Here is a 17,719-nt window from a genome sequence, read left to right on the forward strand (position 1 = left end):
TTTTTTTTTTTTTTTTTTTTTTTTAGGAAAAAGAAGGAATTAAAATTCATGAGATTTGTTTTTGTTTTCCATCCACCCTGTTTGTGCTACTGCTATCTCTGGGGAAGCCACTTCAGCTTTGTGGGCAGATTCCTGTGATTATCTCTGTAATTCTAATGGCGAAACTGCCCGCAGGGGAATTTATAGCTCTCCAGAGGGGCCTTGCATCCAGTTCATGATCTAAATTTGAGCCTGTATCTGCCTGCCTGATACCATTGTAGTTTGCTTAGTGCTGGCGAGGCTCTCCTTTCCTGAAGTTGCATACTTTCTTTGCAACCTCTCCTTCCCCCAGCTGCTGTCCTGTTCTCTTTCTGGCTGTGCTGTCTGCAGTGGGCCACCTTTGTGTGTTTTCTGCCAGTTGCCTGCACATAGACTTTCTTGGCTGATTCACATGTGCATTTCAGTCGGTGCTCTTTAGGAAGAGCTCCCGCTTTGGAACTTGGTTATCTTTGTGACATTAGCCTTGTCCTTTTGGGCCACCCATTATTTGGGATTTGTTAAAATCAAGCAGTATTCCGAGCACTCAAGAGTATAGTGGGAAACAAGAAAAACAGAATTAAGACCTATTAGTGGGTACAGATAGTACTGCAAAGAATGGAGGAAAATGTCATTAAATTATATGAAAAACAATAAAGCTGGAGGTCAGGGTAGAGCCTGAACAGGAGGGACACCGTTTGGAAAGAATAGACAGGGACAGCCTGACTGCAGAGGTGATACTTGGCCTGCATTCGGAGTGGATAACACTGGTCATTTAAGGACTGACGGAAGGGAGTGTGTGTGGGATGAGATAGGAATGGGCAGGTGGACAGCAGTCAGGTAGTGGAGCTGTCAAATGCCAGCTTTTCATTTGCTGGGCCATTTGGGACTTGTTTACCAAGTACTGAATCTGGCCAAGTGTCTTTCATTGGCATGAGGTCTGTCGCTTCCTGTGCAGACCAAGTACTATCAGCTTGTTGAATGATGTCAGAAGAAACATTTCTTACTCAAAAACAAGATTTTTAATGTGTAGGTGACATCTGTTTTGCTATTTTGACAACATAGGCTTGCTTCGCTTCCCTTGTGAGTCAAGATTACGTCAATGGCACGGATCAGGAAGAAATTCGAACTGGTAAGAATTCTTCCTGCCTTCAGCAAGATTGCTTCTTGCTTATTTTATACCTGACAGGTTTCAGTCCTGCATGTATCCTAAGAGACCGTTTCTGGGGAATAAGATACTTGCATATTATCCCTATGAACCACTGGGTCTTTATTCAGCTTATTAACTGACATGGGTCGCTTATAATGAACCATTTATAATGTTTTTGTATTGGTATTAGGTAAAGAAGACCTAACAGTGTGAACTGCTTTTTAAAATACCCAAAAGTTGTAATTATATTTTGAACAAATGTTGTAAAGAAAAGTCTGTTAGGTTTCTGTCATTTCCTGTGTTCCGTCTCCTGAGAAGCCAATGTTTCTGATTTCTTTTTACCATATTTTAAATCTTCCATTCTAACTGGAAATCATAATGCTCATTTCTGAATCTCTGGATTGTCTTTCTTTAGAAAACTTCATAGCTTTCATGTTGCGTAAGGTCTGTTTCTCACCTGATAAAAGCACAGGCTATCTGCTATTTAGTGTTCACTAATAAACAGAAAATGAACAGTCATAATTATTGTGTGGCCAAAATTAAAATTCTAGATTATATCTGAGACAGTGCTGTTTCTATATTTTAACTATTCATTTGTGTAATATATACATATGCCTAGTGTTGTTCTGAATTTAATTTTTGATCTTTTTTTTTCCCAAAGGTGTTGATCAGTGTATCCAGAAGTTTCTGGATATTGCAAGGCAGACAGAATGTTTTTTCCTACAAAAAAGATTGCAGTTGTCTGTCCAGAAACCAGAGCAAGTTATCAAAGAGGTAAGTACTCGTTTTTTTTCCTCAACTTTAGGAGGAGCAAATATTGTCAGGATTTCATTTATGCCTTAAATGAGGTATACCCATTTCCAATTAAGGAGTTACAGGGGTGTTTTATAGATAAGCATGAAATGCTGCTGATTGTGTCTGTGAGAAGGGGAGCCGGGGGAGCCAGGGGTCGGGACGTAAGGCCAAGCTGCTTGTGTCACACACCAGCTGTCAAAGAAACTCTGTCTAAGAGGGGATTCTGCCTTATGGAAAAGGTTGAAAAGCCATTAAGGGAGGTGAAAGCTCATTGGAACAGAAGCTGTGATCTGTGTCCTCAGTGCCTTCCTTGCAGTAACACATCTATTCAGTGTTCAAAAAATGAGAAAATAAATGTTCTGACCAAGGCTCCTTCAGACTCAGAATCTCCTTGGTCTGCAATCCTAACCTGGGCATTTAGAAGTGTGTTGGCATTGCCCCAAGTCCTGGGAAGCTTTTTTGTTTGTTTGTTTCTGTTTTGTTTTTTGAGACTGGGTCTCACTTATGTAGTGAGACTGACCTGGGACTCACTTGTGTAGCCCAGGCTGGTCTCGAACTCACAGTGATCCTCCTGCCTCAGCCTCCCAAGTGCTGAGATTACAGGCATGCACCACCATGCCCAGCTCTGGGAGGCTTTAATACTGTGAGTGGATCAGGTGAGGAGCTGCCACCTTAATGTAGAAGAGGATTCTTTTCATGGCATGACCAGTGCTGCTGCCAGTGAGAAAGCCCGCATCGAGATTAGCCATTAGGGCAGTGTTTGAAGGGCCACCTCCCAAAAGAGGACCAGTTAATCAAAAAGTTCTTTTCTTCCATGATACCAGCTGTGGAGGTGGTGAGTGTAAGAAGAGAAGATGAGCTTCTTGCAGGCTACGTGTCAGGTCATTCCCTGATATAAATACTTGAATAACCGTCCAGGTGTAGCTGCGGCCAGGTTTCAGAAAGGATTAAGTGTTGGTATCATAAGCTCTTGATAATGTAGTTTTAACCTTTCATAATCTGAAACTGCAGAGCAGTGATGTAGATTCTTCCAAGTCTTGCAGATTCTCAGTGTTTTTTGTTATGAGCAGTGGTTTTTGGACAGAGGTAGCTGGTGGCTGAGGATCACAATGAGAAAGTGATTGATTTCTTTTTCGTTGTCTTTGGGTGCTTTTTGAATTTTCGGACTTGTATAATTAGTTATTAAAGGGAAAATAATTAAAAATGCTCTCGCTGTTAGGCAGACCTCTGCCATTGGAGTAGTTGCTTTGGATTATTCAGATAGTGGATCCAAGCGAATGATGGGCTTAGTTTAGTTTCACGTATTCTCTTGGTTTTGAGTTTACTTCTTAGTGCTCTTAACTCATGAGCAACTCTGTGCTTTTTTGCTAATTTGCCCCTGACATAGTCCGTCACTTTCATCTGTAGGACGTCTCAGAACTGAGGAATGAATTGCAGCGGAAAGATGCGCTGGTGCAGAAGCATTTGACAAAGCTGAGGCATTGGCAGCAGGTGCTGGAGGACATCAACGTGCAGCACAAAAAGCCCGCGGAAATCCCTCAGGGCTCCTTGGCCTACCTGGAGCAGGCCTCGGCCAATATCCCTGCGCCTCTGAAGCAGACGTGAGAGAGCCCTGGCCTGTGGTGGCTCAGCGGACAGCTTTGCCGAACGTCCCCTTTGTGGACACAGCATCCGGGAAGAACTTTCCTGGACAAGGAGATGACGTGGGTTCTATGGTCCCAGGTACAGTTCCCCCCTTATTCTTATGAGCTGTTAATTTGTTTAATTACAAAATGCCTGTAGCTTTGGTAGACCAAGTTAATGTTTTTTTGTCTTCAGCCCAGTTAGACTCAGTATGATGACTCCATTTCTATTCTCTCTTGTATTTTATTTTTATTTTTGTATTACTTCATTTTTGTGTTTCTATTTCTTCGATTGTTATGATGTGAGGGGGAAAAATTACAGTAGTCTGAGAAGGAGGCAATAAGGAGTTTGTAGACCTTTTATGGTAACTACCCCGCTGTGGTAGTGTAGAATAATATTTAAATTTGCCCTTTTCAGACTTTGAACTACCTCAAGAACAGGAATCTAATGCAATGATATTTGTAACGTTCTATAGCAGTGCAGTGTGTAAACATTTAATATTTTGTAACTTGGCCAGAAAAAGAGTGAGAACTGCTAGGTTAGCGCGGTAATATTTCAATAGGGTCCTTCAGTCGATGGTGGCTTTTGTTTGGGTTGGTTTATTTTGAGGAGGATGTAGTAGGAGGGTGACTTTCAGAAGATTGCCAATGCCCTCCAGGAATGAGTCGGTATCAGGAGTAGGGGACCCTGTGTCAGTGTGACAGGCGCAGTGGAGTGTGAGGAGTGAAAGCTTCCTCCAGTCTCTCTGAGTTTTGTTTGCTTGTGTTGTTTTGTTTTACTTCTTTGGAACAGAAAGTTTCCGTTAAAGAAAAGTTTCTTGCTGGTGGTTTTGATTCCTGGGGACACAGCGGGCGGGGGTGGTGGGGGGCCTGGGTTGGAGCCTCAGGCTGCAGAGTGAGCTCACCGCTCCCCGCCCTGGTGCGCTGGTGGAGCCTCAGTGGCAGGGAAGGCGCAGTGCCTTCTTGCTGGACGAGGTTTTTCCTCTCTGTCCTTCACACAGTCTCTTGCAGGACACCTGCACTCCCTTCTGAGTAGTCCACATGGCTGCTGCACAGGGACTTGACTCTTGTTGTCCTCTCCACTCTCCACCCAACACTGTCATCCGCTCACGCTCCTGCCCCACAGCCTCCTGTGCCCTGTGCCTGGAGGCTCTTCTTTTGTGTTAATGACTTGTGTCTCCCTTTGCCTCTTGCTGCGTTGTAGATTAGGCTGAGATTAGGCGTTCTGCCCCTTGGATGTGCATCCTCCGGTATTAAGTCATCTTTCATACGTGATGGTTGCTGCTGTCTTTGCCTGTGTGCAGGCTGTTCATGCTGCCTGAGCCCAGCACATGGCCTCCATTTCAAGGTGTCAGGTTAAACGGAGCTCTCACAGCACAGGGTTGGTTATCCCACGCTCTGATGACAGCTTTAAATTCCTTGATTAAAATCCTAAGTACACTGGTTAAATTTGGGGCATTCTTTCACTAATCAAGGTGTGCCAAGATGGGAGCTGGGCACGCCTCTAATCCCAGCAATCTGGGAGAGTGAGGCAAGAGGCCTGCAAGTTTGAGTCCGCTTGGGCAACTTAGTGACTTAATGAGGCCCTATTTAAAAAATAAAAAGGTCCAATGGTATGGTTTACAGCAAAGGCCCTGGTACCATTAAGGGGGGCGGCGGGGAAGCACGATTGGAAACTGGGGCACAGTGGTGTATGTATGTCCAGGACTGCAGATTCAAGGCCAGCCTGGGCAACTTAGCAGGACCCCGTCTCAAAAAAGTGCTGAACGTGTAGCTCAGTGGTCAAATGCCCCTGGGCTTCATCCCTGGTACTGAAAGGGCGTTAAAAATAAAAAGGAAACTGTTGTGCTTGGTGCTCGTAAAAAGTATGTTGAATTATATATATATGTTATTGCCATTTCTTTATTCAGTTGAAACTTACATGTAAAATAAATAAAAATTTTGCAGTCTTGTCAGTTTGTAAATATCTTGTTATTCTTAAATGACATCTTGTCCATGAACATAGAAGACTCACCGAGTCGCCGTGTCCAGGGGGAATCACCATCTCTCCATCCTCTGGGACTTCCCACCTTCCACCTGCCACCCCACCTTCCCTGTGTAAGACCTGTGTTGTGGCCCCAGTGGCCTCTCCAGGCCTTAATCCCTGAGGTGCTTTCTTCCCCTTGCATCCTGTGAGTCTCCGTCACCACACAGCTCCTCTCCCACCTCGATGTTTCTCTGACCTTGAGCTGCCCTCCCATTGGCGGGAACCCTGTCACTGTCCCTAGTGCCTCCACCTCCCTCCCACACCTGTTCTGCTTCCTCTCCCCTTTTATCTTACACTAGAACATTTCCCCCTGGGGCAGGGAGTGTTGCAGTAACCCTAACCGTGACACCCAATAACTGGCCTAACACTGGCCACATTATTCTATTGGCCAGAAACAGTCTGGGGATTCCAGCCTCACACAGCTGTTTTGGGTCTGTGAGAAAGTAAGACCAGAAAATCACTTTATAATGTAGGGTTAGAGTTATGCCCCCAAATCCACAATTTTGAGCACAGATATGACCTGCAATTGAGTGATTCCACACTTGCTGGGTTACAGTCAAAATGAAGGTGCATCAAAAATCTATGAAATTTGTCTGCAGGCTGTGTGTTTAAGGGATATACAAAACATAAGTGACATTCATGTTTAAACTTGGGTCTCATCACCAAGAAATCTTACGTATGTACAAGTATTCTAAAATTTGTAAAAAATAGACTTTTGTTTTTGGTGCTCGGGATTAAACTCAGGGCCTTACTAAGCTACATTTTCAGCCTCTGAAAAAAACCCAACACCTACAGTATTCCGGTTCCAAGCACTTTATATAAGGGACAGTCAGCCTGTACCTATAGTAGTGGGATTGTGAGGTGATGAAGCCCTGAGGCTTCCACTTATAAAAGAGGATCACGCAAGCTCCTTTGCTCCTGCCCTGAGGTACCTTCACAGGTGCCTTCTGTGAGGAATGGATCTCACCAAACATTCAAATCCACTGGCATCCTGATCTTGGACTTCTCAGCCTCCAGGGCAATAAACTGTTTTTTCATAAATTAGCCTAAGATATTTTGTTAGAGCAGTCTAAATACACTATATTGTTTCATTATAGAAACAGTGTACAGCAGACCCTTGACTTAGCAACTCGATTTGTTCACAAGGGCTGGTTGTAATTCAAGTTGGTTAATTGAAGGCTCAGGGTCCTTTACACAGCCTTCAAAGTCTCCTGTATACAGGCAGGTTTCAGTGTCCTTAGAGAGACATTGTCCAGGATTTCTCAACCCTGTAGGAAAAGATGTTGTGATGTTCCTTCCAGAACTCTTTAAGGGTTAAATCTGTATCTGAGACCATCTGGAAGCACAAGCAGGCAGCATTTGGGTTGTAACTCAAGACTTTGGTCTTAAAACTGAAATTCCAGTTGTGACCCAAATTTGTGTCAGGCCAGTCATAACTTGAGAGTCTACTGTACCGTCTCAATGTTGTATAGTGTTGTTTTAGACCTTCACAGAGTTCATTGGCACATGTGCATTATCCCAGTATGTGGGAAGCGGAGGCAGGAAGAATTGAGCCCAGAGATTTGAGTATACCTTGGACAAGACAAAAAAAAACAAAAACAAAAAACCACTCACCCGTAAGCAAAAAACACAAAAATTTGATACTGAAGACTATTTTGGCATGTTACAGCTATGACAAGTAGAGGCATTTTAAAAATTATACTAGGGCTGAGGATATAATGCTTCCCTAGCATGTACAAGGCTCTGGGGATTGAACCCACCACAAAAAAAGAAAAAAAATTCTAACTGACATTTTATTTAGATAGATTTGCCCTTAACTTGTGGATTTCAGTTTTAGTTGCATTTCTTGAAATGATATAATCTACTCTTTACTTATAGATGATCTGACAAATTTAACATGAACTTTCTTCTTCCAAATTCTGTCTTCATCTAACTTTACCTTTGGGTGGAAAAGCAATTCAAGTTACTACCATTTTTATTGCCCAGATGTATAACATTTTATTAAAAGAGCAAAGATTTGACAGTGCATAGAATTAACATCTGTTTGGGGGCCCCTTGCTGGGCCAGCACCAAAGGCCTGAAAAGCTATTTCGCCTGTTCCAGGTTGTACTTGGTCTTGTCAAATCGCATTGCTCTGGCAGAGGGTGAGACAGTTCTGTGTGGGTGGGGAGTACAAGGTCAGCACCATGAGCAGCCATTCCCGGTTCCCCGTGAACCTACCGAGAGTCCATGCAGTGCGGAAGCAACACATCGAGAGGCAAATGACCCAAACCCAAGACCACAGACAGGGTCGGTGGAGCAGTAACTCGGAGAACAGATCGTCTAGAATCCATCATCACAGATGACCAACTTGACAGTCACTGAAACGGGTGTGGGACAGGACGCAGCGCAGTCCCTTGGGAGGTAGGTGTTTTCCTGCTTAGAATCTACCTGTCCCGGACCTGGGGAGCCCAAGCATTCAACCGGGGCACACAGCGCAGCGGTCTGCTCCTGGGAGGTTTGGGTTTTTGTTTTTGAAACTGGCCTTCCTGTTGATAATGAACTTTATCTTATTTCTTCTCCTACTGAGGTTAGGTGTGCATTTAGAAATAACATCATTTTACACAGAAACAGTTTTTCAAACGGAGATGACTTGGGTCATAAGGAATAATGAAACCACATTTAAAGTAAGCCGAGGAAATCACAAAGTCTGATGTCCCATTAAGTGGAGTACGATGTTATGGACCTAGAAATACAGTGTGCACATCATCAGCACTTACTGGTAACATTGTCCTGTGGGTGCTTTCTAATAACACTGGTTTGTTTTATCTTTGATATCAAGAATGTTTTAACAGACTGGCAGCGACACAATGAAACGGTACGAAATGGTAAAGCCCACATTTGTCTTAGCGATCTTATAGAAATCACAGGACAAGCAGGTTATTCGGTTGGTTGCAGTCCATTCCTTCCGTGTTTTCTGATGTCCTCTTTGTGATGTATCCCAGAGATCGGTTTAGAAGGAAAAGTACTTGGTGAACCACTCCTGGTGTGGGGAGCCCTGCTTCTGTGGGGCTTCTTTGGGTGGGGCTGTTTCACCATCCTGTGTCCTAAAAACAAACAAAAGAAAGTTTCTTACACGGTTTCAGAAATTATCCAGTGAACAACATAACAGTGCATCATCTTTCCAGGGAAACAGAGCTGCTCATTAGTCATCAGTAGCTGGGAGCAACCACATGGGTGGGAAGGGTGAGGCCTCTTCCTGTTTCAAAAGCAGAAGTTTCTCCATTGTTTGGCTCCCCCTTGTTTCATTTAGGACGCAGTGTTCACTATAATGAAGCCTATGTTGCAGCATTTATTATTTATTTCAGGCACAGCGCAAATGAGATAATAAGCCCAATATTAAAAGGAAAAAAAAGGTCAATCCACACAGCATTACACTATGCTAGGTCTTCAGTAATCTAAGGGGTCTTATCCTAGCTGAGGCTATGCGGTCAGCCTGAAAGTTGAAAAGGAGAAACAGCCAGGTGGAAGATCTTCATCAGCGTTTGTGAAGCTGGGCCTAAAACACCTAAATAGCTTTCAACTGAGGTGCACAGTGACGAGCAGCTGGCTCTGCTGGTTCACAGAGGGTTTGCCTGGGGCTCCAGCCTCGGCTTCCACGGTTGAAAGAGAAGGGCAGGCTGGCAGGGCCGGTGAGGGGGTCCTTCCGGCTCCACCCTTGGCCCCTGCATCCCCACCGACCCCAGCAGGCAAGAGCAGTGGGCAGGGCCTCTGACTGGACTAAGGTGAGAAAGAAGTAATGAGGCAGAAAGGAGACAAGGAAGTTGTCATTTTAAACTTGTGCTTTTAAGAAAACTAGCTTCAGGCCAGGGATTGAGCTCAAGGGTACTGCCGCCTGCCTTGCAAGGGCAAGGACCCCAGTTGATCCCTGCTACAAAAAAGAACGAAAGAAGGGGTTGGGGAGGGAGAGAGAGAAACTGAAGCTTCAGGCCAGGCTTGATAACACACACCTGTGAGGCTGAGGCCAGGGGACTGAAAGTTTGAGTCCAGCCTGGCCAATTTGGCAAGAGCTCTCAAAATTTAAAAATGAGGGCCGGGGATTTGGCTCAGTGGTTTGGTGGCCTGCCTTGCAAGCTCAAAGACCCGAGTTCAATCCCTGGTACCAAAAAAAAGAAAAGAGAAAAGAAAAGGTCTTAAGATTGAGCTCTGTGTGAAGGCCCTGTGCTTTAATCCAGTACTTGAGGGAGAGGGGGAGGGAGACAGACAAGAAGGAGAAGAAAAAAAGAAAACTGCACCTTCACGACAGTTACCAAAAGTTGTGATGCCCTTTTTACCCTGAGCCTGGTTTTTTGGTTTTTTTTTGTTTTTTGTTTTCAAGGCTTCTAAATTCCTAGGGCCCTTAAAGGTACAATGTCTGTTTTTTATTTCAGTACTATAACTTCACAAGTTTCACAGATTTCTATTAGGAAACAACACTTAATTGATATCACATCTCTAGACTTCAAATACATGCCGACGGTTTGCATTTTACCCCAGCCCACTAGTGGGTAACCTAGCAGACACATCCTAGATCAGGGTGGCGAATCCATGGCACACGTGCTGCAGTGGGCTTTTTGTTACCTTTGAAAGTTCTGAAAGGTTCGCCATCACTGTCTGAGGTCATACCCAGATGCACGTACTGGACCATTGTCTGGAGGAGGCCCCCACAAGCACATCGTGCCCCCAGCCAAGTGTGTGCCCTCCGTTCTGCATGTGGCTTTTGTGATTCTGCCTATACTGCTCACTGCCCAGTTCTGCAGTTTTTCCCCACAAAGAGCCGAGAGCCCGCTACGGGGCCAGCGAGGTCCCCATCTCCATTTGGGGGGGCCTCCTTGGACCTCATCTGGTGACAGGTCTATTTTATTTATTTTTTCTCATTGAGTTTATTGGTACTTTTAAAGTATACAGTACAGTTACATTCATCATTGAGATCTTGTACCTTTATATGACAGGTCTTGGTTCTCATTTTTTCCCCTTACCCCTGCCCTCCCTTCACCCCCTCCACCCTCTCCTATTTACAAAGACTTTGTTTCCATTTTTTCCTTTTCTCATATTTTTTTCTTTTCCCTTATTTCCTTTCCCCTACCCTTCCCACTTCCCCTACACCTTTAGCCATTTTCTTCCTGTTTCACATTATCAGTTATATAATTTGGATCTTACACTTTTAGTTTTTCACAGCAGAGAAACTATTTGATATTTCCACATGTGTCCTGTTTATTTCACTTACAATTATGGCCTCATGTATCCTTTTTCCTATGAAAGACTCTAGTTTCTCATTCTTTATGGCTGAGTAGTACTCCATTTTATAGAAAAACCACATTGAAGCCCAGAATTTAAAACATGCCCTGAGAATGGAAGACTGGATAGGAAGGAGAATTAATTAATAAAAACATCACAAGGCTGGAAGAGAAGCATCTGCAAGCTGTACATGCAACCAAACTCACAGATTAGAATGCCTTAAAATTCCAAACTAATACAAGAAATCCCGAGAAAAATCTTAATGTTGAAACTGTATGGAACACTTCTGTGCAGAGTCCTGTACGAAGCACGGCCTGTGGATTAATTCCCTCACTCCCCCGTCAGCCTGACGGAGGTGCTGTTATCTTCATTTTCCAGGGGAGACACAGACTGTAAGGGGCCAAGTGACCCGCTGAGGCCACACAGATGTGAAAGAAGAGGCCAGGTTTTAACACAGACCTCAAGGCCAGGAGAGGAGTCCGCCTCCTCTGTGACCTAAGTCTTGCTGTTTGTCTAGACTGTCGCTTGGTCAGAGCAGGGCTTGTTTTTGGCTACTTTTTATATCCGCCCAAATGCCATTTTGCAAGTGCCTGGAAGGACCCCAGTTGTTCCCTGTCCGAGGAGGAGTGGAGTAACAGTGTCCAACCCCTACCTTGTGGCAGTTTTCGAGTCCAGAGATGGGGAGGGTTTGTAAGGCCGGCCACAGCTGGGGCTTGGGTCCAAGCTGGGTGACTTTGTGATGGGAGGGGCGTTGATTCTGGAGCTCAGGTCTCCGCTCAGGAAGTTCTTGGCGTAGGAGGCGAGGTTGGGTACACTCACCACTCGGCTGGGCACCTCCTCCATCTTCTTTTTCTGTTTGTGTCACAGGAAGTTTTGTTAGTGCTACCAGAAGCAAGCGTATTGTAAAAGTCAGTAAGTCTCTCCCAAACCAAACGGTATGGGAAAAGAGGTGATGATTTTATCGATATACTGACATGTTATTTTTAAACGTTTTTCATACATTTTTGTTGGTGGGGTTGGGAATCAAACCTAGGACCTCAAGCATGCTAGGCAAGGGCTCTGTCTATTCGCTCTACCCCTGGCCCTTTAAATCATTTTTTTCTCCAATATTTATTTTGTTTTATTTGAAAAATACATAAATCTACCCACAATATCTTTTCTAAAACTTGTGTGGAAAGTCATGTTTTGTACTTTAAATTTTCTAGGGTTTTCAAGGCCAGGTAATTCTAAACTGGACTGGGACCACCCTGTCTTCAAGTGCATTAGTATTTCTGGAGTAAAACTTACATGTTGTCACACTAAGAGGAATATAATAAAAGAGAGCTCATCAGTTCAGGTCAGTTTAGTTTTTTAGTTTGTTTTTTTTTTTTGGTCCTTTGGGCTATAAAAATACTAACTTGTATTAAAATCTTGTTACAGGGCTGGGGATTTAGCTCAGCGGTTTGGTGGCCTGCCTTGCAAGCACAAAGACCCGAGTTCAATCCCCGGTACCCGCCCCAAAAAATAAATAAATAAAAATTTGTTGCATAAATAAGATATTCGTTATAAATTCCCCCAAATACCGCAGAGAAATACATTTAAGAAGTGGGAGATTCCTACCATCTCCCTTTGTTCCCATCACCAGGTACAACTATTATTAACAGTGGCCCATATTTATTGTAGAAAATCTGGACAGTACTGAGGCCAATAGAAAATAGAAGCCACACATGGTCTTCCTCCCCAGATACAAACAGCTGCCTGCACAGTGCTGTGGACTACTCCCTGTGGGTCTGTGCTCTGGTGATTACTGTCCTGCGTGTACACCAGCCCACCAATTAGCTGCAGTTACCTTTGGGAGGAAAGAAACCAGCGGAGCCAATTTACCTTCATGGAAGGGGTCAAGTACCCCGGGTGAGGATGGAAAGAAAACGATCGATTCCGATGAGACACCGTGCTGGGGAAGGCTGCACAGTGAAACCGCCTCTCCTCCTGGAAAACCAACACAACTGAGTGCAGATGCGCTTCAGCACACAGCCCTGGGTCTCACTTGAAGGGAGGGGGCAGAATGGGAGAGAAGGGAAGTCTGCGGGGAGAAGGAGCAGGCAGTGGCAATCAAGCTGACACTTTGGGGGAGCCCCCTGCCCTGGGGCTCGATCTCCCAGCCCTTCCTGTGAAGGAGGGCAAGCTGGCAGAGACTTCCAAGGTGCGGCCACTAATCCTGACAAGCCAGCTTCAGTGCATGAAGAAACTGGACTGGTAACGTGTGTGACTGAGTGTGTCTCAGTGGGTCCTCTGTCCGTTCATCTCTTGCTCTGTCCCCCTGCTCTGCTTCCCAGGGCCATGAACTAGGCATCTCTGTTCCACCTCGTCCTCCTGCCATGATGCCCAGCCTCAGAACCAGCTGGCCACGGGCTGCAACTGCCAGCCAAGTTAAACCTCTCCTCCTTTAAGTAGCGGGCATCGGCTGTTCTGTCCGGGACACGGCAAGCTGACAAACACACAGGGTAAAGATCCAAGTGTTCTTAGCAACCAAAATTAAACTCTCATGCAGAAAGGTGAAGACTGAGGCAGAGAAAGAAACCCCCCAGATATGCAAGAGATTCCACCTTCTTTTGTCCCTACCACGCTGTAAAAAATATTTGTATCCTAGGTATTTTCTAACATGCACTAAGGTAGCGCATAAGATCCCTCTCCCATCTCAGCAACTGTAAGGGAGTGGCCCACTTGGGTTATGTGTGTCACCTTCCACCTTTCTCTCTGGTGTCACTTTTAAAGCATACCATGTAATTTCATCGGTAAAATCCTCAATATGTATTTCTAAGAGATTAAGGATTCTTTTTAAAAAATCACAACCTCAGGACCTTCCCCACACATTGGAGATGAGTAGTAATTCCTTACTAATACAATTTTGCATCAGTGGTCAAAATAACTTTCTCATGAAGGGATCTTGGAAGTAGCTTTGCTACTAGAAAACAAGTGCTCGTTTTTTTCTAATGGATCCATAAGTCAATAAAAATTGATTCTACTAAAATTCAAAAGCAAACCATTCCGTATTTTTCTCAAATCCTTCAGGTTAAAAAAACAAAACAAAACAAAACTGAACCAATAACATCAGGCAAGTGCCGTTGGGCTTGGAGGTAGAAAGTTTTTCTTTACTGTCTATCTACTTGCGTACACTTTTTAGTGAGTTTTTTTTTTCAATAAAAGAAAACAGGAAGGATTGTTCATCAGGCAGAATGGGGAGAGGGCCCTCTGAGGAAGGCCAGGGGCAAACGCTGCCCCTGGGAGGAGTGCTGCCCCCAAGCATGGCCGCAGAGCCCAGCGCGGGCTGCGTCTCCCCCAGGCCTCACCGTGAGCTGCTTGATGATCGCCTCGCGCTCCTTGAGGAGACTCTGCAGGCGGCCTATGAGCTGCAGGTCCTCGGGCCTGGACGCTGTCTTCCCTGGCTTCTCTCCGGAGTCCTTCAGTCTGCAAGGGCAGGCAGGGAGTTACTCAACGCGGAGGAGGAAGTGGGGAGCGATGGGGACCCAGAACCCCAGCTTCTAGTCTGACTTCTGTCATCTCCCTGGGGGCTGCAGGGACCCGGGAAACAGCCCAGCCCCGGTGTGCACAGAGCTTCCAGAGCCTCGGTGCGGATCTGGGGTCAGGCCCAGCAGCACGCGCCGCCGCCCAGGGGGCTGGAGGACTACAGCTCCGAAGACTGCTCTGTGGCCTTTTAATTATGTGACCTAGGGCACACATTTCACCCGCAGGGCCTTTGCATTTGCTGTTCCTGGCTCTTGCCGCTGTACTTAAGCATCACCTCCTCAGGGGACTTACTCACCCACCTGTCCCACCCTGTATCCTGAACCTATCTTCTGCTCTGAAGCTGTCTACTTTTTGTCTAAATCCGCATCTAGAATTCTAAGCACTATAAAAGCACAGTTTGGGATTTTTTTCCCTGGTATAACTCTAGACCTAGAACAGTACGTGGCACAAGTGGGTCCTTAGTAAAATTTGTTGAATGAATAAATAAGTGCATGTGCACACGGGCAAAGGAGCCTTGCTTTCTTTAACTGGCAGGGAGAACAACAGCTTCCATCTTGCAGCAACTTTGAGAGGATTAACTGTGGCAGCGTGTGCTACCACAGGCTTAGTATTTGTCGAAAAGCAGCTCTCTCGATTTCTTTGGAGCAGGAGGGGTAAACCACATCACAAACATGCTCATTCCCACACAGTCCCAGGGCTTGCCAGCCTCCTAAAATGACGAGTGACCAACAGCCCCCACTAGCTGGGCCTCAAGGCTTCCTGGGACTCGGGACTCTCCAAATGAAAGTTGGAAACCCCGGGGACACTGGGAAGAGTTGGCCACCCTCACAGACGGTGCCCCCATGCATCTCTGCCAAGCCAGGGCCCAGGCCTCACTCACTCGGCCTCCAGAGCGGCGAGCCGGGCCTGGAGCCGGGCCTGGGCACCACTGAAGTCGGCCGCCATGGCCTGCATCTCCTTCCGGTGCTCCTGGCGGAGCGTCTCCACTTCTCTGGCCCTCTGGGCTTGCTGACCCTCCTCCAGCAATCTGCAGGCCGGAAACAGCCAGGCTCAGGGACTCCTCTCCTCTCCTCTGCTCAGTGGCCAGGGTCTGGGAGACCGTGGGTCAGGGGAGGTTAGGAATCCAAGGTCAGGACACCCACGGAAGGACAGCTGGGGCCTCCAAGGTGTGGGTAAACCCCACTTGGGAACCCCTTCTCAGCCCCCTTTTCCCCCACATTCATGTAGGAGAAACCTGAGCAGGAGGGCAACCTTGAGGGGCGAAGGGACAGCAGACCTGGAGGGGAGGCCCCAACACCCGCCCTGCAGCAGGTGGAGAGACCTGGAGTTTGAACTCAGAGTTACTGATGTTGGGACCCTGAGCCTTGGGAGGTCCCAGTCCAGCGTCCAATAGGCAGGTGAGATGCAGTAGGAGAGCAGGATTTGGGGCCAGCTGTCTACACGCGTGGCCTCTCCAGCACTTCCTAGCTTGCAACCTTAGGCAGGCTGCCCTGCTCCACGGCCTCCCTGTTTTACGATGTATCTACTTTTAGGGCTGTTGCAAGGAGGAATTGTGTAACGCACATCTGCAACAGTCCATGGCAAAGTATGTGTTCAAGCACGAGCTGTCATTTATCTTACGTGGTGAGGCCCAACCTTCTCATCGGAGGACTTGGCCGGGTCTCACAGGGAGTGGCTAAGGGGCTGCCTCTCTGATGAGCTCAGACTGCTGTCTCTAGAGGGAGGCCCCACGACCTCTGTGACCTCTGTGCAGGGCAAGGCCTGAGCTACTTCACAGCCGGTGAGCTTGGGCAGGAAGTGGGGGCTGCTCCCCTCCCCGCCCTGTTCCTGCAGCAAAAGGAACCTAACTGACTGGGTGAGCAGCTCCAGTTAATGTTAGGAATGCAGATTCTAACTCCTGCTAATTTGAGCTAATTCTCTAGCTCTACCCCAGCCCTGCTGACTCAGAAGTGCTGGGGTAAGAGTCTACTCAGGTGCATCCAAGGCTTCCAAGTGCCTGCAGATATTTATTTATGGTGCTGGGAATCAAACCCAGGTCCTTGCACACGGTAGGCAAGTGTGCTGCCATTCACTACACCCACTCCCTGCTGGTGGATCCAATGCAAGCTGAAGTGTAAGAACCCTGACAGCAGACGATTCTTGGGTCAGTGCCGTGTGCCCAGCACTGTCCCAAACACGTCACCTCTTAATTCTCTCACCAACCTATGTAGGAGGCGCTGTTGTCCCCCACGCTCTGGGAACCCAGGCCTGGAGAGGTCAAGCACCTTGCCCAGAACATAACAGAGTGCAGACCCTGCCCTCCCTGTACCTACTGTGCAATGGGAGGCAGGTCACCTCCCAAAACTTTTCCAGTCATTTTACAGAATGGTTGTGAAAATTAAATGAACAAGCACAACCAAGCTCAAGGCAGGTTTCAACAGACACACTGGCAAATAACAGAGAAAAGGGGATCCCCTGGATATTAAAATGTGAGCAACTTTTTCCCCAAGCCCTGCAACATTTAGAAATTTAGATGAAGTACACAAAGCCTTGAAAGATACAAGCTGGTAAAGCTCATTGAAAAGAAATAAATATCCCAAGAAATCCTATGGCTAGTATGAAATTGAATTTGTAGTAAAAACTTTCCAACAAGGGAGAAATGAGACTGATTTCAGGATTGGGAAGATGTTAAATCCCACAGTAACCAAGAGTGGGACCATGCAGCTGTGGGGCAGGTGAGACCCCACTTCACAGACAGGATACAGGGCGGGAGGAGTCAGCTGACTTACCAAGCGTCACACTGCTAGTTAAGAGTGCATTCCACCCACACTCTGTCAGGCTGGATGTGAGGGGACCTTGGTGTCTCCCAGGTCCGCTTCCGGTCCGATATGCTTCCTGATGTGGAGGGAAGTCGGGCTTCCTCTTTTATTTCGAGGAAAATCCTTGTGGTTTGGGGGAGGGGGTGGAACTGAGATTTGGACCTGGGGCCTTCACACTGAGCTACCTCCTCAACCCTTGTTTACATTTCGTATTTTGAAACAGGATCTCGCTACACTGCCCAGGCTGAGCTGGAACATGGGATCCTCTTGTCTCAGCCTCCCAGAGTGCTTGGATTCCAGGCCCGTAGCCCTACTCCCAAATCCTCTGCAGTTTTAAGATATGGAATTCCCAGAGCGCTGGTACTTTTCCCGGGCCAAAGGAGCGACATCCTTCCTGAAGCGGGAGTGACAGAGCCAGGGGGAGGACGCACCTGCGCTGCTCGCGGAGCTGCCGCGCCTCCTGCTGGTGCTGCTCCACCTCTGCGCGCAGCCGCAGCACTGCGTCCCGGAGCTGCTCGTTCTCCTCGCGGAGTCCGCAGCCCTCGCCAGC

General features: G+C 46.7%; 2 protein-coding genes across 2 annotated transcripts in view; one reads left to right on the forward strand and one right to left on the reverse strand.

Moving 5' to 3' along the window:
* The window catches only part of Med28 (mediator complex subunit 28), a 6,333-nt gene extending 971 nt beyond the window's left edge, over positions 1–5,362 (forward strand). Inside the window, exons 2-4 of the mRNA XM_010641892.3 lie at positions 1,081–1,147; positions 1,827–1,939; positions 3,368–5,362. Of these exons, the coding sequence (XP_010640194.1) occupies positions 1,081–1,147; positions 1,827–1,939; positions 3,368–3,565 (378 nt within the window). The 3' untranslated portion in view covers positions 3,566–5,362. The remainder of the gene's footprint in view (positions 1–1,080; positions 1,148–1,826; positions 1,940–3,367) is intronic.
* A 2,231-nt stretch (positions 5,363–7,593) lies between these two features.
* Positions 7,594–17,719, reverse strand: part of Fam184b (family with sequence similarity 184 member B) — a 97,131-nt gene continuing 87,005 nt past the window's right edge. Inside the window, exons 15-20 of the mRNA XM_019210265.1 lie at positions 17,601–17,710; positions 15,252–15,398; positions 14,194–14,311; positions 12,728–12,832; positions 11,517–11,716; positions 7,594–8,694 (exon numbers count right to left, since the gene is read on the reverse strand). Coding sequence (XP_019065810.1) covers positions 8,601–8,694; positions 11,517–11,716; positions 12,728–12,832; positions 14,194–14,311; positions 15,252–15,398; positions 17,601–17,710 — 774 coding nt within the window. The 3' untranslated portion in view covers positions 7,594–8,600. The remainder of the gene's footprint in view (positions 8,695–11,516; positions 11,717–12,727; positions 12,833–14,193; positions 14,312–15,251; positions 15,399–17,600; positions 17,711–17,719) is intronic.

This window comes from Fukomys damarensis, unplaced genomic scaffold, assembly GCF_012274545.1.
Source record: "Fukomys damarensis isolate Sample0158 unplaced genomic scaffold, DMR_v1.0_HiC HiC_scaffold_35, whole genome shotgun sequence".
NCBI lineage: Eukaryota > Metazoa > Chordata > Mammalia > Rodentia > Bathyergidae > Fukomys > Fukomys damarensis.